The sequence below is a fragment of the Denticeps clupeoides genome, chromosome 13, assembly GCF_900700375.1.
Source record: "Denticeps clupeoides chromosome 13, fDenClu1.1, whole genome shotgun sequence".
Taxonomy (NCBI): domain Eukaryota; kingdom Metazoa; phylum Chordata; class Actinopteri; order Clupeiformes; family Denticipitidae; genus Denticeps; species Denticeps clupeoides.
Genome location: NC_041719.1, coordinates 7,352,905 through 7,373,982, shown reverse-complemented (window position 1 = coordinate 7,373,982; position 21,078 = coordinate 7,352,905). Strand labels below are relative to the sequence as shown.

The 21,078-nt window shown below is 44.8% G+C and overlaps 2 protein-coding genes across 4 annotated transcripts; one reads left to right on the top strand and one right to left on the bottom strand.

The window, feature by feature from the left end:
• Positions 1-832: 832 nt before the first annotated feature.
• On the top strand, positions 833-2,507 carry uba52 (ubiquitin A-52 residue ribosomal protein fusion product 1). Of its 2 annotated transcripts, none has more exons than XM_029001389.1 (5): positions 833-881; positions 1,290-1,401; positions 1,495-1,581; positions 2,070-2,172; positions 2,351-2,507. In XM_029001389.1, the coding sequence occupies exons 2-5, from the start codon at positions 1,299-1,301 to the stop codon at positions 2,442-2,444; spliced, it is 387 nt and encodes a 128-aa protein (XP_028857222.1). In that variant the 5' UTR covers positions 833-881; positions 1,290-1,298; the 3' UTR covers positions 2,445-2,507. The 2 variants fall into 2 exon arrangements, with proteins under 2 accessions (XP_028857222.1, XP_028857224.1); XM_029001391.1 differs by lacking the exon at positions 833-881 and adding an exon at positions 984-1,014.
• Positions 2,508-3,229: 722 nt separating this feature from the next.
• On the bottom strand, positions 3,230-20,807 carry homer3b (homer scaffold protein 3b). 2 transcript variants are annotated; one of them, XM_029001387.1, is made up of 11 exons: positions 17,955-18,264; positions 17,318-17,377; positions 14,619-14,775; positions 13,945-14,076; positions 13,438-13,545; positions 10,661-10,669; positions 9,385-9,521; positions 8,361-8,517; positions 5,512-5,622; positions 4,949-5,029; positions 3,230-4,608 (listed from the first exon to the last, which is right to left on the bottom strand). In XM_029001387.1, the coding sequence occupies exons 2-11, from the start codon at positions 17,338-17,340 to the stop codon at positions 4,423-4,425; spliced, it is 1,101 nt and encodes a 366-aa protein (XP_028857220.1). In that variant the 5' UTR covers positions 17,341-17,377; positions 17,955-18,264; the 3' UTR covers positions 3,230-4,422. The 2 variants fall into 2 exon arrangements, with proteins under 2 accessions (XP_028857220.1, XP_028857221.1); XM_029001388.1 differs by lacking the exons at positions 13,438-13,545; positions 13,945-14,076; positions 14,619-14,775; positions 17,318-17,377; positions 17,955-18,264 and adding exons at positions 19,261-19,405; positions 20,624-20,807.
• Between the last annotated feature and the right edge of the window lie 271 nt (positions 20,808-21,078).

Genomic DNA, 21,078 nt, shown 5'->3' with positions numbered 1-21,078 from the left:
GTAGTCCTTCTGGAAAGTACTTTGATAAAGCTCACCGGGATCATCAGCAATGCGCTTGTCCAAACAGAAAATGTGGGTGAACTTCAGGAAGTCTTTCCCTTTCGGCGGTGCTATAACACGCTCACCCACCAAGCCAGCCATCGTCAATATGGCCTGCCTGATCGATTGACTCCTTGGGACTAAATAAAGAAAGAGACAGGTCACCAGCTGAGACATCTAACCATACACATATATATATATATATATATATATATATATATATATATACACACACACACACACACACACACACACACACACACACACACACAATAAGCATAAATAAATGAAAAGGTTAATAAACATGCCGTCGTTGATCCAGTTTGTCTGTACGGTTCCCACAGCCACGTGTTGCTCTTTCTGTTGCTATGGAATTAATTAATTATGTATGGAGAGAAACTCACACGTTACTTATTTATACCGGCGGTAAAGCTTCGATTGGTTCGAGGCGTCATGAGGAACGTTTTGCTGATATATACGTCTTCTTCTGGTCCTTGCTTCAGGGGAGGACATGAAATTGGGTAAAATTCCATGAAATTAAAGCGCTTACTCCAACGTCGCCGTTCTCCTGCTCCTCGGCTAGGGGGCGCCCGAGGACAGTAAGACTAATTTGCCAGAAGACTGCAGTCTGGTCCAAGTCACATTTTGACAACCGCGTATGTAGCTGCGTTGGGACGTCGTGAGTGATTCTCCAGTTTTTCGTGGACGTTTGAGGATATAATATATATATATTTATATATAAATAAAATAAATAAATAAATAAATAAACCGCGGACGTGACGTAATAGGCGCGTTTCCGCCTTCGCCGCCCTCTTTTCTCTCCGGCTCTAGCAGACCGCCAGGTGCGTTTCCCCGCTCCGCCTTCCGTCGAGTTGCCGTTGAACGCGAGTCCGAAGCGGCGAGCGCTCCCCGCGCTTCCCCCGACGGGTGTCTGTCGCGTCCCGCGTCCGCGGTGCGCGGAGCTCGGCCAGCCGGGTCAGTCGCGGCGTGTAAAAGTCCGTCGTCGTGCCACGCGTGCGGCCTGCTAGCCCGCCGCCGGGGCGTGCTGACCATGTGCCGGCGGCGGCGCTCCGGCACGGCGGCTTAGTAGCGGTTACATTTACGCGCAGTTTGGGCCTTAACGTTTACTTTAATGTCCACAGCTTGCTAATTCACGCTGACTCGACACTGCTAGCAAAGTTGTGTGAAATCGGTTTAGCTACAATTCTTCTCGTGGAGTCGTGATTATTGTTTTTTTATTACTTTCTTAGGCCGCAAAGATGCAGATCTTCGTTAAAACCCTGACGGGGAAGACCATCACCCTAGAGGTGGAACCCAGTGACACTATTGAGAACGTCAAAGCCAAGATCCAAGATAAAGAAGGTACGTCGCTCAAAGTGTGTAGTTGCATAAAGACCCTCGCTTAATTCGAGCGGAAGCGGGTAACTTTTTTTTTTTTTCTTCTTTTGCATGAAGGGATCCCTCCCGACCAGCAGCGTCTGATCTTCGCTGGCAAGCAGCTCGAGGATGGACGCACGCTGTCCGACTACAACATTCAGAAAGGTGAGCTTAAACCTTCCGCCCTGTCATGCAACGCTTTGTGGTGTGAGGAACAGCTCTGGAATGATCTAATGGAGCTGGTTTATGTCGGAACTCTCCACATTTTGTGTGGTCAGTGGTGGCCTAGCGGTTAAGGAAGCGGCCCCGCAATCAGAAGGTTGCCGGTTTGAATCCCGACCCGCCAAGCGGCCCCTGAGCAGACCACAGTCCCCAAACACTGCTCCCCGGGCACTGTCATGGCTGCCCACTGCTCACCAAGGGTGATGTGTTAAATGCAGAGGACAAATTTCACTGTGTGCTGTGCTGCTGTGTATCACAATCACTTCACTTTCACACTCAAACCAGAAGACCCAGGTTCAAATCCCACTTCCTACCATTGTGTCCCTTAGCAAGACTCTTAACCCTAAGTTGCTCCTGGACTGTCCCTGCAACTACTGATTGTAAGTCGCTCTGGATGAGGCCGTCTAATAAATGCTGTAAAAATTCTCCAGAGTCCACCCTGCACCTCGTGCTGCGTCTGCGTGGAGGTATCATTGAGCCTTCTCTCAGACAGCTGGCCCAGAAGTACAACTGCGACAAGATGATCTGCCGCAAGTGAGTCATTCATTTGTACTTTGTAGTGAACCCAGCTCTATGTAAACCTGGTTGTATCCAGGGGGGCTGGTTTGAAGTCACTCTGGATGAGGGTGTCCGATGAATGTGTGTTGTGGCCGTGAAATACCGTTGTACTGATCTGGAAAGTTCTTTGACTTCTTTCATAATCGTGTTGCAGGTGTTACGCCCGCCTTCACCCCCGTGCTGTCAATTGCCGCAAGAAGAAGTGCGGCCACACCAACAACCTGCGCCCCAAGAAGAAGCTGAAGTAGACTGGTTTTCTGTTGGCCAAACTGCATTTTGCAGTTATTGCTTCAATAAAATGTTGAAATGGATTTTCATCTTGTCAGCTGAATGGTGAATTACCTTCTGCCATGTTAAACAGGAATGACCAACCACAGGCTATTTGTGCAGGGTTTTTTATTTATTTATTTATTTATTATTATTAATAATGTTGCCTGAGGCAATTTAACCGATCCAACATTTCTACCATTGGTAACAGGGCACCTGATGCTCCAGTCTATCTGAAACTCAGGAATTAATTCCAGGCTAATGCTCATGCACATGTATGCGACTTAATGCAGCTTTTCAGTGCGATTTTACTTAACTGCCGCCTTTAAAGCACCCGTTTTGTGCCTGTGACCATATTTACAATGGTAAATACTTGGATTACTGCAAGTTTACATGTCACTAACTGCTACCATTCTGCCATTAGTTATCAACATGCTTTCCTTATAGGACTTATTTCATGTTAAATTAAGTTCTGAAAGCCCATTGAGCTGCAGGTATACCTTGTTAGAGATGCATGACATGTATGGCAGACACTGTGACTAATGCACTGCAGTGGTTCATGTGGGCTGAAAAATCACACCTGGTGATCAATTTATATCCATCTTTAAGGCTTTTTGGACATAAAGAAGAATGTAAAAAAGCTGATTTCCAAATACCACTGACCATCTTATAGGTGCAGGTATTTCCACGGTGTTCACAATGTCTCCAGGACACACAAATGGAACATGTACATTGTTGGCAATACATCAGAGACTGTGCAAAGGTGGAACCTCAATACTAATTTAATGTCAGAAACAACACCGGTTCTTTTTCTGTAGGCAGTGTTCTCAATATCTCCACTTGAGAACACTATTCTGTCCAGTCAGCACTTTCCTGTCCTCGTTTCAGTTCTGAACAAAGAGTGCTAATTCCCAAAGGGTTAAATACTCCCACTGTGTTTAGTGTACAGTACCAAAAAGATCCAACGTTTTTATTTTCCTTAACATACTGGTCATACTGTATTCAACAGAGAATGTAATTCAAAGGATCCGACTGAATTTTGTGCTGGTGTTAAACAAATTGTGCCACTCTTTTCCTTCTGATTTGTGTGCTTTGAAATACAACAACGGTAATGCATGCAACACGGAAAGATAAATCACTGACACTGATGTTTATAATGAAGAGTCTCATCTCTTCCTTCTCCTTTTCTGAATTTTACTTCACCATTGACAAACTGGTCCCACAGAAAACCTAAAGGTTCAAAAAGCTGGGGGTGGGGAAGAATAATTAATGGTACCTTTAATACACCTTGCCCCTACAACCATCAAAAGTTAAAGGTGCCCATATTATGAACATTTCACGTTGTTATCTTATTTAACATGAATACGAGTTCCCCTGGCCTGTCTATGGTCCTGCAGTGGCTAGAAATGGCGATAAGTGTAAAGAGTGCTTTGGCGGTTCAGAGAGCGGCGGCTCAGACGGTCGGATCTGGAATGTCTCCCTCCTTTTCCACCCCTCCACTAAAAAAGGAACTGAAGTGAAAGTGATTAATTGACGCACCACAGCACTACTGACCATCATGGCTTGAACACATGTGAAGCATCGCAGTAGCTTGGTTATTAAATGTAAAAATGAGCACAAATGTATATTTTTTAGTTTTGTCACGCAAGTCAGTTGGTTGATTTTCTGGAAAAACACAGACACAACTTCCTGGTTGTGGCAAAGAGGAAGTGCTGATGAGGTCTTTCTGCAAATGCCCCCTCAATTTCTATAGGCCGCTCTCTTCCTTGTCCTGCCTCTCTCCTCATTATCATTTATGGCACTTGACCGCAGACAAATGTCCAGTAGGTGAAGGGTGACGTCAATCCTCTTCATATGAGCTGAAGGGGGAGGAACCTGGAACAAAACACGAACGACAGTCCACGCGCAACGTCTTGCAGGTGCGGTGGCGCGACACCCGAAGACACGTAACAAGAAGCCTTATTTGTTGATCAGTTTGGTCAGGCTCTGTCTGAGGTCGTTCAGGTCACCGATCTTCACATCCAGGACTCCAATGACCCTCTGAACCTCACTATCCACTCGGTCCCGCTCTGCTCTGGAGGAGGCTAGGGTCTTCTCGGCAGCCAGCACCTGCTGTTCCAGGTCTGTGTTCTTTGCCTTCAGGTCCTAGAATAAAAATAAATAAATAAATAAAAGTACAGTACAGCAGTTTTGCGAGACATCGACTCAGAGCAGAGGCCTATCAGCTCTATAACCAGGTTAAGCTACCGTTTATGAGAAGTTTCACCACAGCTCATTCGAATTCAAGAACTGCAAGCTTGTTACACTTAATATAATATGGACGTCGTCTTCAATTTACAGTTACATTTTATCATTTACAAAACGCGGAGAGAAATTTGCATCGCACTGAAAAACGCAGCAGCACAGGCTGTTCATCCCTTCCAGTCCTTAATGGAAGGGAGGGAATTCTACAGTTTCTGAAGGTTTTCCTTTGTGCCCAACTCACCTGCAGTCTCTGCTTGGCCTCCTCTCTCTCCTTCTCCAGGTCATTAAAGTCAGATTTCTTGCACTGCAGAGTGTGAATTTCCTATAACACACACACACACACACACACACACACACACACACAGAGTCCACATGGCGTTATTTTCAATGGGTCTTGTGACTATTTTGGGTGTTGCGGTGCAACACCAATGCACACATCTATTAGTCAAATACAGAAGATTAAACACATCTTCTGTCTTTTGTCTTCTGCTTTGTATTTAATCTGTCCATACCGAATTGGCAACAAAAGTGATAGGGAGTTATACAAAGACACTACAGCTGAATCCTAATTCAAACCACAAAGTATATAAAGCTTGTCCATTCATAGTGTGATATCAGTATCACATGGGCTTTCACCAATGAAGCTGGAGATCAGCATTGTGAACTAATCCATTTAAAACAAAGGCAACCCAGTCAAACACAAAAGTTATTCTGAGCCTTAGCCTGAGACATCACTATGTTTTCAACCGATGGACTAAAGTCAGCTGCATTGTAAGGAGTAGGTCTCTCATTGCTGTACTATACCTCGTCCTTCACTTTCAGCAGCACCTCCAGCTCCCGTAGGGACTGGGTCAGCTCATCCTTTCCGATCTCACTGGGTCCAGGCCGGCCACTCTGAGCCTCCAACTCAGCCACCTGGAACAGTCAAAGTGTATTTTACCCCACAGGTCTATATTCCAGACCCTAATGAGCAACTGTCAGAAAAATACTGCACATAATTATTTCATATGACTGAACATTGTTTCATTCTACGGTGTTCCAATACTACATAAAATAATGTATGAGTAATGAATGATTTAATAACAGTAGATAGTAGAAAAATAGGCCATTAGTAAATATGTAGATTACAGGGCTCCACAGCATTATTACATTTTCCAGACTGCCTAGGTCTGCCTAATGGACTCATAAAATGCACCAAAGATACAGTCTACAAAAACTCCACGTTGAGTTGTTTCACACGCTAGAGGCAGGTTCCTCTAATTTTACTACAGGGCTGCTTCTGTTTATCTACACTAATATAGAGCATCCAAATCCAAACCACCCTACAGCTACGAAGCACAATCTCTGCTTTTAAAGTTCAGCTCAGACATCTCTTCAAACACCTTTGTTCTGATTCCACAGTATCAAACCCTCCTGAGTCCAACCAAAATGAAATTCAAACACATCCTTTCCACCCTCTCTCATGAAGTGACGCACAGGCTTCACGCATCGGAAATTTTTCCCCCACCAACCTAGCAGCCTAGCAGGGGTGTACTGTGGTCTGTCACATATGAGAATTTAGAAATCAAAATGCAGTCTAAAGTAAGCGCCAAGGGCAAGACTGCAATCATCTGATTAAGGTCCCACAGAGGTCCCAACATGAAGCCAATCAGGTCCCCTGACATGAAAATTTATTTTTGCTTTTATATGAAAAAGTGAAAGTGAAGTGACTGTCATTGTGAATGGTGAGACAACAAAATGTGTCCTCTGCTTTTAACCATCATCCTTGGTGAGCAGTGGGCAGCCATGACAGGTGCCCGGGGAGCAGTGTGTGGGGACGGTGCTTTGCTCAGTGGCACCTTGATGGTTCAGCATTTCATCATTTTAAACAGAAGATGGCGTTTTGAGCCAAATTTTATTTTACATTTTAACTTAGACTGTGGTTGCATTGAATAAGAGCTCTTTAAGGTTTCACCAACACATCAAGGACAATGTCCCTTATTAGCCTTCAGATTACTACTAGAATTCCTACGGACAAAGTGTTGTGAGTTCCCTCTATCATTCTCTATCATTTCAAATGGCCCAGTATTATTTTTCACCTCACCTCTTCCTCTCTTGAGTGGCCAGTTTGGAAGACATGGTACTGAATCCAACCACTTCACCCATTTTCTATCTGTTCTTCTGCATTTAGTACGTTTTTTGATAATGTACAGCTGCAGATCACAAGATAAATTTTTTGTGAACTGATTGTAACCTTCACAGTTCTATACAGTGGAAGAACAATACCTACACCTCACCCTGAAGCTGAAGAAGTTTCAAATTTTAAGAATTAAAATCAGGGGTCAACTGGAGAACATTGCAGATTTTCAAGGACCTTTTGAGAGTTTTTTTGACAGTTTTTGATGAGTGCGTCATGGAAAGTAGTCTCAAGATCCCTGTGGTCATTTTTCTTGCTGAAATAGGGCAAGAGTGTCCTAAAAACCACCTCCCCCTTTCCAATCCCCAAGAGACATGGGCTACTTTAACATCACCTGGTCCATACCGCAGCATAAACAATAACTGCATGCAGCAATCTGCTTAGCTGGAGACAAAACTCAGTTACCATTGATTTGCCAATTTACTACACTTGAATCGTCTGAAACAAAAGAAGGACTTCCCACCAAAAGCAATTTTCCTTGTTATGAGTAGGAGTCGGCACTAAAACCATTCAGGAAGCTCCCTTAGCAGCCAGAACTTCAAATGCACTGAATGCAGAACAAACTCAAGAATGTGTCTATAGTTCGACAGATATAAAATGCAACGATTAAAATATTTTTCTTTTATCTCTCAAATTTGGTTTTCTGAGACTGTTAACAACTCTCATTCCATTTAACAAAAGCTCATCATACAAAAACATCTATCAGTAAACTATTTTTCACTCGTGTTGCCCTGGTGATCAATGCCCTGGTACACACAAAAATATTCTTCCAGTTAGTTGTTTTGAATAGACGCAATGCCATATAACTACAAAAGGCACAGCACACACTCGCTGGGGTAACACACTCGCCTATGAACCAGAAGACCCAGGTAACATCTTGTCCCTGAGCAAGACACTTAACCCTAAGTTGCTCCAGGGGGACTGTCCCTGTAACTGCTGATTGTAAGTCGCTCTGGATAAGGGCGTCTGGTAAATGCTGTAAATGTAAATGCACACAGTATACACAACAATCTATATACATGTAATCTATACTAATATAAAGGAATTGGAAAATAGACAATTTCCGTTTCTCCATGATCTTTTGTATTTTATGAGACACATATGCTTTGGCATGCACTGATTGTTGACATTTACATTTTTAATGTAATGTGATCCACACAGAACGTATGTATAGCTCTGTTTTTACATTTTCAGTGAACTGTAGAATATCGCAATATGAACAGTATCGCAATATATCGTTATGTAATCCTATCATGACCCATGTATCCTGAAATGTATCGTATCGTGAGATCCTTGTCAATTCACACCCCTAGTGAATGACCATACTTCAATATTCTAAACAGTTATTAATTAGATGAGAAGAAATGTTCAGTAGTCTTCAAGTCAGTCCCAATAGGGTTCAGCCGTTGTTATGGTGCTTTTTATAATGCTCTCCCTCAGCACAGCAATTCCTTAAGACATTTTCGCGTTATCCAACCTGGTCCCTCAGCCGGTCGGTCTCCTCCTGGTACTCAGCAAGCTGCTTCTTCCACTGCTCCACGCTGGTGTTAGCTTCGTGTAGTGCTGCCACCAGCTTGGCGTTGCTGTCCTGCAGGGTAAATAGCTCCGCCTCTAGATTCACCTCGCAGATCGACCTGAGAGACAACCAGCAAAGGCAGCAGGGAGTGGTTACGAGAGCAATGACTGTTACCAAAAGGAAAACACAGACCCCAGAGAACATGTGCCTGAAGAATGACATGACAGTTAGGAAGGTCATTTGGCATGCCTCTGTAACAGCAGCTATCAGTAAGGAGTCTTAAAAAGTCAAGAACTGAAGGTGAGAGTTGATAAAAAGGCAAATGGGTGGAAGGATGAAAGGAACCCCAGGGATGTTATTGCAGCAATAAATAATAAAAAAAAAATTGGTGAGTCAAATATGTCTTTAAGGATGTACAGAGAATATATTTACTCCACTGCTCCTGAAAGCAACAGTTGTGGAAAGAAAACCAATATGTTGAATATATTTCATTAATACTGATGACCTGGCCTACATTAAGACAGTAAATAAATAAAACTGCTAAATAATCCTTTATTAGAGCCGCTCCTATCTATAAACACTGACACTGCACACATGAATCCACGGTCCTGTACATGTGATCTGTGCTGTGTTGGATGGGGACGTCACGTGCATCATCTTGACGAGCCGTTAAGAGCTCATTCTCGCTCACTGTACATGCAATATTGTAAACACAGTTAGCGTTTTGCTCACTGGCCCATGAATGCATTGCCATTTAGCGCTTCTGCGAGGCAACTGCCCCAGAAAACAAGTCGGGCAATTACTAATGTCTACCGATGTGGCTAATGTGACAGTGTCGGTTTTATGTCAAACAAATCATGGAGAGTGGAGCCTAAACAATGTGGAATATTTCCACTCACCTGGTAAGTTATATCACAGATGGTATACACACACACACACACACACACACACAACACAACACACCACATTGGCTGAGCTCCTTTACCCTTCTGAAAGCATCTTTTTAATGCGCTCCTTCTCCGCCGTGAGCTCCATATCTGCACTTTTGCTACGGAACAGTTTGTCCTCCACGGGGCCATTGACAGTCAACAGGGGTGGTGAGTGGCGATCTTCAGACAGCTCCTGTGGAAGTGGGGAGGGGAGCAACATTGCCGTGAAAGGAGAATGGCTGGACACATACCCAGGTGCCATGACTGGACTAAAGGCCTTCATTGCAAACAGATATGCACAAATTCAGTGGCGCCTTGACCGTTTGGGATTTGAAGCCACACCCCTTTGGTTACAAGTCCACTTCCTACCTACTTGGCCACCACTGCACATAATGGCTCATACTGTCTGATGCTCATACTTTCTGTAGGCTGAATGTGAGCAGATCGTCCCACCCCCTGAGACCGATCTTGTAAAAACACGAACCCTGGCCAACACCCCAGGGATGCTGGCCACGCTGGCTCCCTACGACTCCGTGTACACAGGCAAGCGAGAAACTGAAAAAAAGGGAGCAAGAGAGACAGAAACGGGTTCATGTCTGCATTCCCAATGGTCCAGTGTCAATGAATACACGCCCAGCCACGTTCTGACAAGCAATGAGGGTATCCTCAAAGCCAAGCACTCACAACGGCTTGTATTATTTACTCCAGGCTGAGTGACTGTGGCGTTCCCTCAAGGAAGCTTTTCCATTTCAGAGCGAGCAACACTTGGCCCAACGATTCTCCGGCGCTCAGCACTGAGTGATACTGAGAATTCAGAAGTGAGAAAAGCCCTTTCTGCAATCCATCACACCGCACCGCTCCCGTTCTGTATGTTTAATACATACAAAATAGAAGAAGCACATAATCAAAGATAAAACAACTCCACAATAAAGTCAATGGCCGGGAAGGCAGGATCACTGAATTATACATTTCAGCAGATCATGCATTAATGATGAAGGATTCCAGCTCTCCAACACCCCCCCCTCGCTTCCTCCTTATGGTGATAACCATGAGTCACAGATTTGGGGCCAGTGCAAACATGACAGTGTGTCAAAAGGGGAAAGGTCATGATGATGACCAATTATGCTACATTAGATAGGATTGCTGATTTTAAATCATAGGCACATTGAAAAAAAAAGAGAATAAAATTGAAAAGTACATCCAGTAAACAAACAATGAATATCAAAGGCATCTAGATGTATGTGTCCGTGTGAGCAGAATTGCTAATGTTCGACCTCCAGTGGTTTCCCTGCTCCTGAGGAAAATCAGGGCTGCCACATGCAATCCACTCACCTGAGAAAGCTGTGAGGAAAGGAACCCAACGCAGGCGCCGCCCAGCACAGGTCAGCCATGTGGAACAAGGAGAGGAAAAGTGTTACAGAGACAGAGCACCTGCACCCACCAGTGGGGTTTTCAAGCAGGTCTGAAGTTCTGAAAAGGTTTGATCCAATAAAAAATATATATACAAATCTCAATATCAGTGAACCGGTCTATTGAAATGATGGGTGGAACGTGGCAATTCCAGTTGGATGCCACATGTTCTAGCTACATGCACGGCAGAACCCACAGCTGCTCTACACCTCCATCAAAGTGCACTTCAACTGTTTACTTATTTATTTTGATGTTTGCAGAGGATGGTTTTCACTGTTTTCCATTCCCGCTATGGTTAGCATGTTTATTCATTGATAAGCCCTTTGCAGTAGAGCAGGGTTTTTTGGGGGTCCATTTTTGAATCCATCAGTTTTTTCCTTCTTTGCTCTGGTAAACGTAATACACTGAGAGTGCAATGAAATATAAATAACTCTGGTAGGAAACCATACAGTGTTTTTCATTCTATATTCTGTAAGAGGAAAAAATGCTTATGTATAAGAAAAGATATGAGTGCATGGGTTTGTTTTAGCCCGACCTATAAAGAAGTGGTCAAAATCCTTTCAAACGCTTCAAAGTGAAAGTGAAGTGATTATCGTTTATCGACACGGTGACACAAGGAAATGTGTCCTCTGCATTTAACCCAGCACCCTGAGTAAGCAGTATACAGCCATGACAGGCACCCAGGGAGCAGTGTGTGGGGACGGTGCTTTGCGGAGTGGCAACTTGGCGGTTTGGGATTCCAATCATCCTTATCCTACTCCTAGGGTGCTAGGTCAAGCACTGCCCAAAGGGTCCAAAAAAATTTAAATAGACATACAGTTCAACATACAACATACAGTTACAATTATTGGGTTTCCTCACTTATCACACTCAGTGGTATAAGTGTAATTCTTTAACTTTGGTCTGGGAAATAACACAAAAATTAATATGATATTCATTAAAGTAATAATTACTTAATAAAGTAATAAGTAATAAAGGTGTTATTTTTGTGAAAAACACTAAAAAACATTTTGATTCCCAAATCCATATTATTTTGCATAGTGTATTTGATTCAAATTCAATTAAAAAAATTTAATGAGTAATTATTTTAATTTAATTTCAAAAGAAACATACTTAAAGATCCAAAGTCTGTCTTCAAGACAAATGCAATATAGTTGAAACCATAAAAAGGCTTCTTATTACATAATAACCATGAATGGACTGTTAATTTCATAAATTCCTTTTGGTGGAAATTAAGGATTACATAAATATATGCAATAGTTAAAGAGTTACCCACAATTCAAAGTAAACAAGACATTCTGGTCCTAATTAATATTTATTTCGTGGTATGCACCGAAAAGTTGATATATAACATTTTTAATGGCTGGCCAACGACTTCCACAGATGGGGACTGCACACGGTTGGTCAGCTGTAAAGCGCGGCACCAAATAGTGTTTCCCTGGTGACCACATAAATTCATGTTGTCTCACTGGAACAGGCTGAACATTTCAGCCGGCAAATAATGCTGCATTTGGAGCACGCTGCCCAGGTGCAATCGAGAAGTATTGGCCTGGGTCAACAGCTTGAGGCAATCTGCAGCCTTCAGTAGCTCATTTTATGCACCCAACCACACTGTGCAAATCCCAGGGAAAACATACTTAACCAGAACATCTGAGCCTGTCCTGTGTTCATGAGTCTTCTCATCGTGTTGTTGTTTTCATATCTCCCATATATCCCATATCTCCCATCTTCTCTGGGTGGAGAAATATCCACATTTATCAGCAGGAGGGTGGAGGATGATTTCCAGTATGCATGGCAACGGAGTAACTACTAGAGCACCAGCTCAATTTACTCTTCAGTTACGGTTACTCGTTCCTTAAGGCTTGCAGACTCAGAATAAGACAGACAATGCCACTCACAGCACACATTAACGATCCCAGCCACAACAATGGCTGATCTATCTTGGTTGCACAATGGCCTCTGCCTCTAATAAACAAGGTTCTGTACCTCCTGTCCACATTTTTATTTTACTGTGATTCTCAAAACAATCTATAAAACAACAATTCATCATTTCCTAGAAGATTATATGAATTCTGTCAATGTGAGACCTAATTATAGAATGAATGGACCAGTTGTGTATCTGGAGAAGGTTTAACAAAGGAGGACAGGCGGGAGGGGGGTTTAGAGGCTAAAGCCATTACAATGGTGTCCTACATTTTCCTCAAAGTGCACCCCTCCAAACATGACTGCTGTTCCATTGCCTGCCAAAGTGCTGCTGGGAACCCAAGTGTCTGCCTCAGGATGCAGCCTCCTTTCTCTGCTGGCCACTGATCCTCCTCCTCCATGCATGGAAGCATTTAATGGTATTCCTGCAATCGTCTGAGCTCTCAGATAGGGCAGAAGTCAAGCCGTGAAAAGATAATAAATAAAGAAGTAACTGCTTCTCAGCACCCCTGTGACCATACAAAAATATGTGCATGTATGTATATGTATATTCATATTACATCAAACGTCTCCGACTTTGAAATTGTTGGGGAAAAAAACATTCGTTATTGTGGTTTAGAATATCTGTCATCCACTAGGACAGTTACTGTAGTATTTCGGCATGTTGGGATTCCTTTGAAACTGTGACTGGGGATTGTAAATTCACTTGAAATGCTTCCAACCGTCCCCTCCAGAGAAAAATGCCATATGCCTGTGTCTGACATTCTAGCGTTTACCTGAGGGGCAGCAATGTTCAGGCCAGGGTTGCTCAGCTCGAATTTCTCCTGAGATTTTTCACGAGCAAGACGCACCGCCTCCCTTAACTCCTTGAACTGCTCAGAGAACTGCAGAAGAGGACAGAACTGGTAAGATATAATATTCTGACATTATCTTTAGAGCACAAAATGGAATGGACACATAGGTCTATTGTGTCAATACCCAGCAAACGTATGGTGTTTTTATGACCATTCCCAGAGCAAACATACCAGCTGACATTCTCAAAACACCTCTCAATTCTTGTCCAGAATGGAAAACCTCAGGAATGACTCCACGCATATTTCAGTGCATTTTATCGATAAAGTTAAAGTTAATATTCTAGAGTTAATCACATTTTTCTCTCAGCTGAAATTACACCTACATTTCCCAAAATTGCTATAATCTCTGAGATAATGCTATAACTTGATGATCAGCGCCACTCGTCTGCTTGTTTTAAACAGACCTTCGGTGTGCTCAGCGGCTCTCACCTGCTGGAGCTGCTCTTCGGTGGAGAAGCCCAGGCCGTACACCGTATTGGCCCGACTGTCTGCCCACTGTCCAAACTTCTGCGAGGTCTTAGTGAACGTCATGTTGGGTGTAATGGTGCTGTTGATAATGGCCTTGGAAGAAAACCGGACAGGGAAGCGATGAAAACGACAAGACATGGATCAATCAGTTGATTTTCAGCACACTCAACACATGAAATGAATAAGAACAAGGTGTCACACTTAAATATTGATGTGAACACATTACAGTGTTTACACTCAAAACTGGGAATTATGAATGGAGACATGGGCGTGTCGTTTGACCAGAATGACAACTGTCAGAATTCTCTCTTTTTTCTCTTTAAATTACCAGGCTGTTAGTGGCCCGGTGAGAACCATAATTGCCTATAAATAGAAGAAGGTTCAAACCCCACTTACTACCTTACTTACTTACTGAGCAAGAGTGTCTCCAGGGTCCATCTAACTACTGATTGTAATTTGCCCTGGATATGGGTGAATTGCTAAATGCCAAAAATGCAAATGTAAATTGCCATTAAAATTTAATACATTTTTTCATTACTTACTCTCTTTTGGTCATTACACTGTGTGCGGATTGATACCATGAATTGAGAGTGGAAACCAATGCCTTCTGACCAGGCTTCGGCCACGGAGCTCACCTTCGTCCCCCCCACACTAATGATCCTGTACACACTCCTGTTGGCATCGTAGAAGAAGGAGACGGTGGCGGCATGCTTGCTGGCTGGTATCCAGTTCCTCTTGGTGGCCGGGTCGATCTGAAAGACGTGCGCCTTCGTGCTGAAGAGGGGCTGCTCTCTAGAAGGACACCACACCTTGCGTTAGGTCTTTAGGAACCATAGTGGAATGCCTCCGATACCTTCAACGTATACAATGGCAATCCTGGAAAAGATTACGTAGTCCCTTTTAGGAATCCTACGGCTCTTCGTTAATTGGACAGAATTGCCTAATTTTGCTCAACACTGCTTTTTTATATACCTCGTTCTTTTTAATAGTCTTGCAGGAACAATCACCAACTGCCATGCACATTTCCATGAGGAGTTAACCACTGAAATTATTTGACTCCTCTGTTGTCATGACCACACACCTCAGCGACCACCATTTTTTGAAAATGTCATGCAATAATTATAATAATAATAATAATAATAATAATACAAAACCCCTTTTTTTAATGCTGCACTCTCCTGCCTTTTTTATGTGCATTTCTTCATGTCACAATGTTTAATTACCCCGAGATGCACAAAATCTACAAAGGATTACAGTGTCTCAAGGGAGCTTTACTGTAACGCATTTTGTCTTCGTTTAATGAAACAGGATGCGCAAAAGCATGCAAAGCATGCAGTCCAGACGGCTGGCATGAGCTTTCATCTTACATTCTGTAAAGCTAGATGCAACAAATCAGGACAGGACACATGCAGAGTTGGCGACTACAGATTCATGCCACATAAAAGACAGAAGAAAAGCAATGGCTCCCGGAAAATGAACACTGCGATGAGGATGTTTACGACTTGGCAGTAATAATGTCCTCATCACATGGTCACAGCGCTGGTGGAAATCCTGTGATCCCCCCCGCACTCTTACAAATCTTGATTCTACTACAGGACCTGCACTCAGTGAATTCAGAACAGTGAATGCAGCCTGCATTATCAATCACTGCTGGCCTTCATTTTCCCATGTTACTCCTGCCCACAACGTTGCCGACCGCCTACACGTTTGCTGCGGGAGGCAGGAGTACAACCCTTGCATGGCAGACGGGAGCCATCAGAGGAACACAGAGCACACAAACGTGGGCAGGACCCGATCAGCTGAGGGTTCTGTCCGGGACAGAGCGAGGACAGGGAGAGGAGGGCACGCGCACACACCGCCAACTGCAGCATTCCACGGAGAAATAACAGGGTCAAGGACCCTAAGGGGGAGTTAAGAAGCACCGAACAGTGATGAACTGCTTCTGGATTGTTGGCCACGTGAGCAGGGAAGATAGAGTGAAGCAGGACGCATATATATATATATATATATGTGTGTGTGTGTGTGTGTGTGTGTGTGTGTGTGTGTGTGTGTGTTGTGGCGAAAGTGACTCCGACTGGGCCCTCTAGCCGCATATTAGGCGAGCAAACACAACACATAGTGCCGATTCCACCAGCTGTACTCTTAAGAGGTATTTATAGACGTTCTACAAATCAACTCGGCTGAATACATTATGTATCCATGGCACCATGTAGTAGTTTTCTTTTGGCCTCCGATTGGGAGCATCTGTGGGATTTCAGCCTCAGCACTTTTGCACGTCGATTACACTTTGCGTACAATACTGGACCTTGCAATCTCGAAAGTCAGGAGAGCGGTCGCGTTTCGTCTGCGTCCTTCTTGCCGCGCAACGCTAAAAATAAACGCGGGATTTCATCCACCTGGAAATGCCAGGAAAGGCTTTGCCTTTGAGGTGACTGGTAAGGTGACTCTTGATGGGTTTTCGGTGGGCTATGACACTGATACAGTAGCTTCGGCTCTTTCCCCCCTGCCTGGCATTCCCATTCGGGCTATATTTATATATATATATATATATCTCATTACCTCACGCTTTCTCTCGCTAAGGTGAAACCGAATGACTTCAGATAAATCCATTCAAGCACTTAAAAGCCCATTATGTTCTCTCCGATAGAAAACGCCATCTGAACCAATTACGTCGGACGGGCTACAAGAAATGTTCAGCTTCAGCACAACAACCCACGCAGGTTTCGGCTTTCATTGTCGCTTCCTCGGAAATGAAAAAGGACCAGCCTCTGCAATTTAGGGCTCCCCTATCGCCATCGTATCGCACGGTCAAGGCCTCCATAACTGAGCCAGCAGCTGGTCTCTTGGTCGTTCCCTGTGAGCCACTAATGCGTGGAGATCAGGTTGCCGCGTGGCTTACAGGGAGTCGCGGTGGACTCTCGCCGACGCCCCGCGTCGCACCGTCCAATCCTTCCTCCAGAGGGCCGGCGCGTATCCTTGTTTTTTTGGTCTTGGAACGACCCTCTTAGGTCAGCTGCTCAAAGCCAGATGTGAGGGGAGTTCGGCAAATCCCACAAACACGCGCGACCGGGCGTCGCTGCACTCATGGCTGGGGTTTTAAAAGTAAAAGTTTGTGGCAGTAGCCTGGCGGGTAACACACTCGCCTATGAACCAGAAGACCCCGGTTCAAATCCCGCCTTACTACCATTGTGTCCCTGTCCCTGTAGGGCGTCTGATAAATGCCACAAATGTAATGTAAATGATTGTCGAGGGACCGACACACGCCGAATAAGACATTCTTCTTTCCACACAAACGGACGCAGAACCACACAGATATAACCACACACTTTCCTACCTTTCTCGGTGCAGGGAAACCATCGTCGTTCGTATTTACAGCAGAGACAAGGCTCCTCTTCTGTAGTGAAAAAGAAGTCGGGGAAACACAAGTCTGTAACTGTGAACGGGAACCTCGCCACAGAGTTAATGCTCTTCATGAAAACGCCACGCCGAGACGTTTACGCAGAGAAAAATGGTCCTTTTGGCCCATTCCCAGCGTAACACACGCCACCTAACGCTATAATAAAGCCAGGAGGTTATAACCACATCAAGTTGCAGGAAAACGTCTTTGTATGTGAAGCACCGCGGCCGTTGAGTCTCTGCTTCTGTTCTGGATCTGGATCATCAGCATCACGAGTATCCATGTTGACTCAACACACACAGACACACACACAGACACACACTGACACACACACAGCCTTCACTCAACCATCTGGACATAAGACGAAATGAAAGCACTTTCTGGAGATAAATAAAAGCGGACCCGCAGCCACAAAAAGACAAAAAAATCACCACTTTTCCAGAACATTAAAGATTCCAAAGCTTCACGGATGTGTTTTATGAAGCTTCGTCCCTAACTTCGTCCCTCCTCCCCAAGATCCGTACGACAATTCGCGGCCGAATCTAAGACGTTCCGAAGCCGAGCAGAGACTCACCCCATTTTCCTTCAGGACTTCCTCCCCTTCCTTCTCTCTTCCTCTCTTCCCGGCGAGGTTCCCGTCGATGTGAGCGGCTCCCCTCCTCTCCCTCGGGCTCCACAGGCGCCCGGTCCGGCGCTCCTGTCGTCTAACGCTCACGGTCCGGATTCCCCGACACTTCGCACGGCCGGTTCGCCTTCATGGCAGCGGCCGACGGCGCCTTTGTCCGCAGCGATCCCCGCCTGCCCCCCTTTTTCCCGCTCTCATATTCCACAATCTCGCCACAGTCCGGTAACCATGGAGTCTAAAAAAAAAAAAAACACACACAGCACGGGTTCCCGCCAGAAACACGGGGTGACAAGTTCTCCCGACTTCTCGGCCCGCTCCCCGCACCGTGGACACGCCTCGCCGGCGTGTGCAGGACGGCTTTTCCTTTTTTGTTCTTTCTTTATTTGAACCGCAAGCACTTTGTCGGTCCGTCCTACCGAATCGCCGGCATCCCGTTCGCGGTTCCTCGCCGGGTTCGGCTCGGCGGCGCCGCCTGCCGGCGGCCGAGGGGATCGCGCTCGGCCTGGCGACGCGACGAAGGACCGAGTCGCATCGGCAGCAGCCGTGCTTACCAGCAGTCCAAATACGAAGGACGCCCGCGAGTTTGGTTCCACATTTTGGGCTTTCCACTTTATATCTGACATCAGCGCAAGAAAGAGCAGAGCTCTTAACCTAGCGGTTAAGGAAACGGCCCCGTAATCAGAGGGTTGCCGGTTCGAATCCCGATCTGCCAAGGTACCACTGAGGTGCCACTGAGCAAAGCACCGTCCCCACACACTGCTCCCCAGGCGCCTGTCATGGCTGCTCACTGCTCACTCAGGGTGATGGGTTAAATGCAGAGGACAAATTTCACTTTGTGCACCGTGTGCTGTGCTACTGTGTATCACATGTGACAATCACTTCACTTAAAAAAAAAAAAGTACTAAATTTATCTGTGCATAAAAGTATGAATACTCATTAATCAAATAACCGGTTTGACTATGCATACTGCAAAATGTGAGTAATATTGGTTCAAAGTCTTAAAAAAAAATCTTATCGGTTAAATAGCTTGCTTCCATTAGAGCCAGAAGAAATGTGTTTTTTGATGTGTGCTGTTAATAATTTCGTTATTTAATTTTTATTTGGCCCTTTGCCACATTGGTGACTCACAAACGTGGCCAGGAATTTGGAGCAGCGTTGACTCCAGCTTTTAACTATGGCAGTCCGCCAGCATGGAAAAGTGCATTCGCCTGAAGCCATGACTACTTGGTCATGTTAGACTTGCCGGATGACTCACGTTGCCTCGTTTCGGTGTAATTATGTTTCGGAGACTGTTCCTCGGATTGCTCCTGTCATACTGCTCCTTTTCTGTAGACAGTACACATCGGTCGGTCCTTATTATCAAAGGGGCCAGTTCCACATGTTCTTGGCCGCAGAGGCATCTGGATAGGTCAGAATCAGAAAACTTTATTAAGCCCAAAGGAAATTGCTTTAATTAGCACTTTGATGGCATTTTAATTGGGACCTCACGATTTTGAGGTCGTGATAGGGTGGTAGTTGCCAAGTGGGTAACACACTCGCCTGTGAAGCAGAAAACCCAGGTTCAAATCCCACTTACTACCATCGTGTCCCTGAGCAAGACACTTAACCCTGAGTGTCTCCGGTGGGAGACTGTCCCTGTAACTACTGATTGTAAGCTGCTCTGGAAAAGGGCATCTGATAAATGCTGTAAATGTAAATGTAAATGATCCACCACCACTCACACTTAGTTCGGATATTATTTTCCAGTATCAGTATGTTCACTTCCAGAAATATTGCATGCATCCTCACAGATGACACAGACATAAAATATTTTGCTGCTGTTTTTAAAACAGGTCATAGATAAAACTGAAGTCCCGCATGCTCTGCGCTGATTAGAACAAAGACCTGACAACAGTGGGGCAGTGGTGTGGTGGCCTGGCAGGAAAGGAAGTGGCCCCGTAATCAGAAGGTTGCCGGTTTGAGCCCCGAACCACCAAGGTGCCACAGAGCTGCCACTGAGCAAAGCACCATTCCCACACACTGCTCCCCGGGCGCCTGTCATGGCTGCCCACTGCTCACCAAGGGTGATGGGTTAAATGCAGAGGACACATTATGTTGTGCCACCATGTGCTGTGTTTCACAATGACAATCACTTCACTTTCACTTTTTTTCACATCCTTCATTATGCATTCAAGACAGTGGTTGGCCTAGTGGATAAGGAAACGAAATCCCAAACCGCCAAGGTAACACTGATCAAGGCACCGTCCCCACACACTGCTCCCCGGGCGCCTGTCATGGCGGCCCACTGCTCACTAAGGGTGATGGTTAAAAGCAGAGGACACATTTTGTTGTGCCACCATGTGCTGGTGCAAGTTTTTCAAAATGACAACTACTTCACTTAACTTTCAGGACCAATTCATTTCTTTCCAGTGATAAATGTATACCTGTGTTGGTTTCTCAGTCAGCCATTTTTTGCTAGGAGTGTAAATTAGTCTCTGTGACCTTTTCAGCGAGCTGCAGCTGCAGTTTTGCACAGGAATAACATGATCTCTCAACACAGCCACATCAGGCCTCGTCAGCCGTTTATTAGCCCACTAGTTAAAGGAAGATGTACTGTCTGATTCCTATCGGTCACTGACCTCGGATCAGCTGGCTCTTCGGTACCCGCGGTGATTGAAATGCTGAAAGTAAGTGTAGCACAGGCACCGTTCAGCAGTTCCCTCCACAGGAATGTCCCTGCTAAGATCATTTTTTCTCACTGGAGGAACTACATTCAAATGAAAGAAACTGCTATGAGCTGTGCTTCACCACCCAAGCATTCAATGCCGGCCTCCACATTTGAGAAAGTTCCTCTTTCTCAAATCATTTTCAGGAAGCCTGTATTGTCTCCAAACTGCGTGTTTAATGATGTGATCAAGAAAGAACATTACTGCATTCACACCAGTCAGCATTGAATAATTATATCGAAACAATATTTCTCCCAGAAGAGCCCAAATTATGAGCAGCAGTGATTCGGGTTTACACTATTTCAATGGTCCACTTATAATAATGCAATAAAATAAAAACACTGTGTAACGCTGACTACTCTGCATGG

Excerpts from the sequence above, each read along its gene's own strand:
- uba52 (XM_029001389.1), top strand. The coding sequence starts at position 1,299 with ATGCAGATCTTCGTTAAAACCCTGACGGGGAAGACCATCACCCTAGAG. Across the intron at positions 1,582-2,069 it reads CGACTACAACATTCAGAAAG|AGTCCACCCTGCACCTCGTG; the intron begins GTGAGCTTAAAC and ends AAAATTCTCCAG. Across the intron at positions 2,173-2,350 it reads GACAAGATGATCTGCCGCAA|GTGTTACGCCCGCCTTCACC; the intron begins GTGAGTCATTCA and ends ATCGTGTTGCAG.
- homer3b (XM_029001387.1), bottom strand. The coding sequence starts at position 17,340 with ATGGTTTCCCTGCACCGAGAAAG. Across the intron at positions 14,776-17,317 it reads GTTTCCCTGCACCGAGAAAG|AGAGCAGCCCCTCTTCAGCA; the intron begins GTAGGAAAGTGT and ends GTGTCCTTCTAG. Across the intron at positions 13,546-13,944 it reads CCGAAGAGCAGCTCCAGCAG|TTCTCTGAGCAGTTCAAGGA; the intron begins GTGAGAGCCGCT and ends CCTCTTCTGCAG.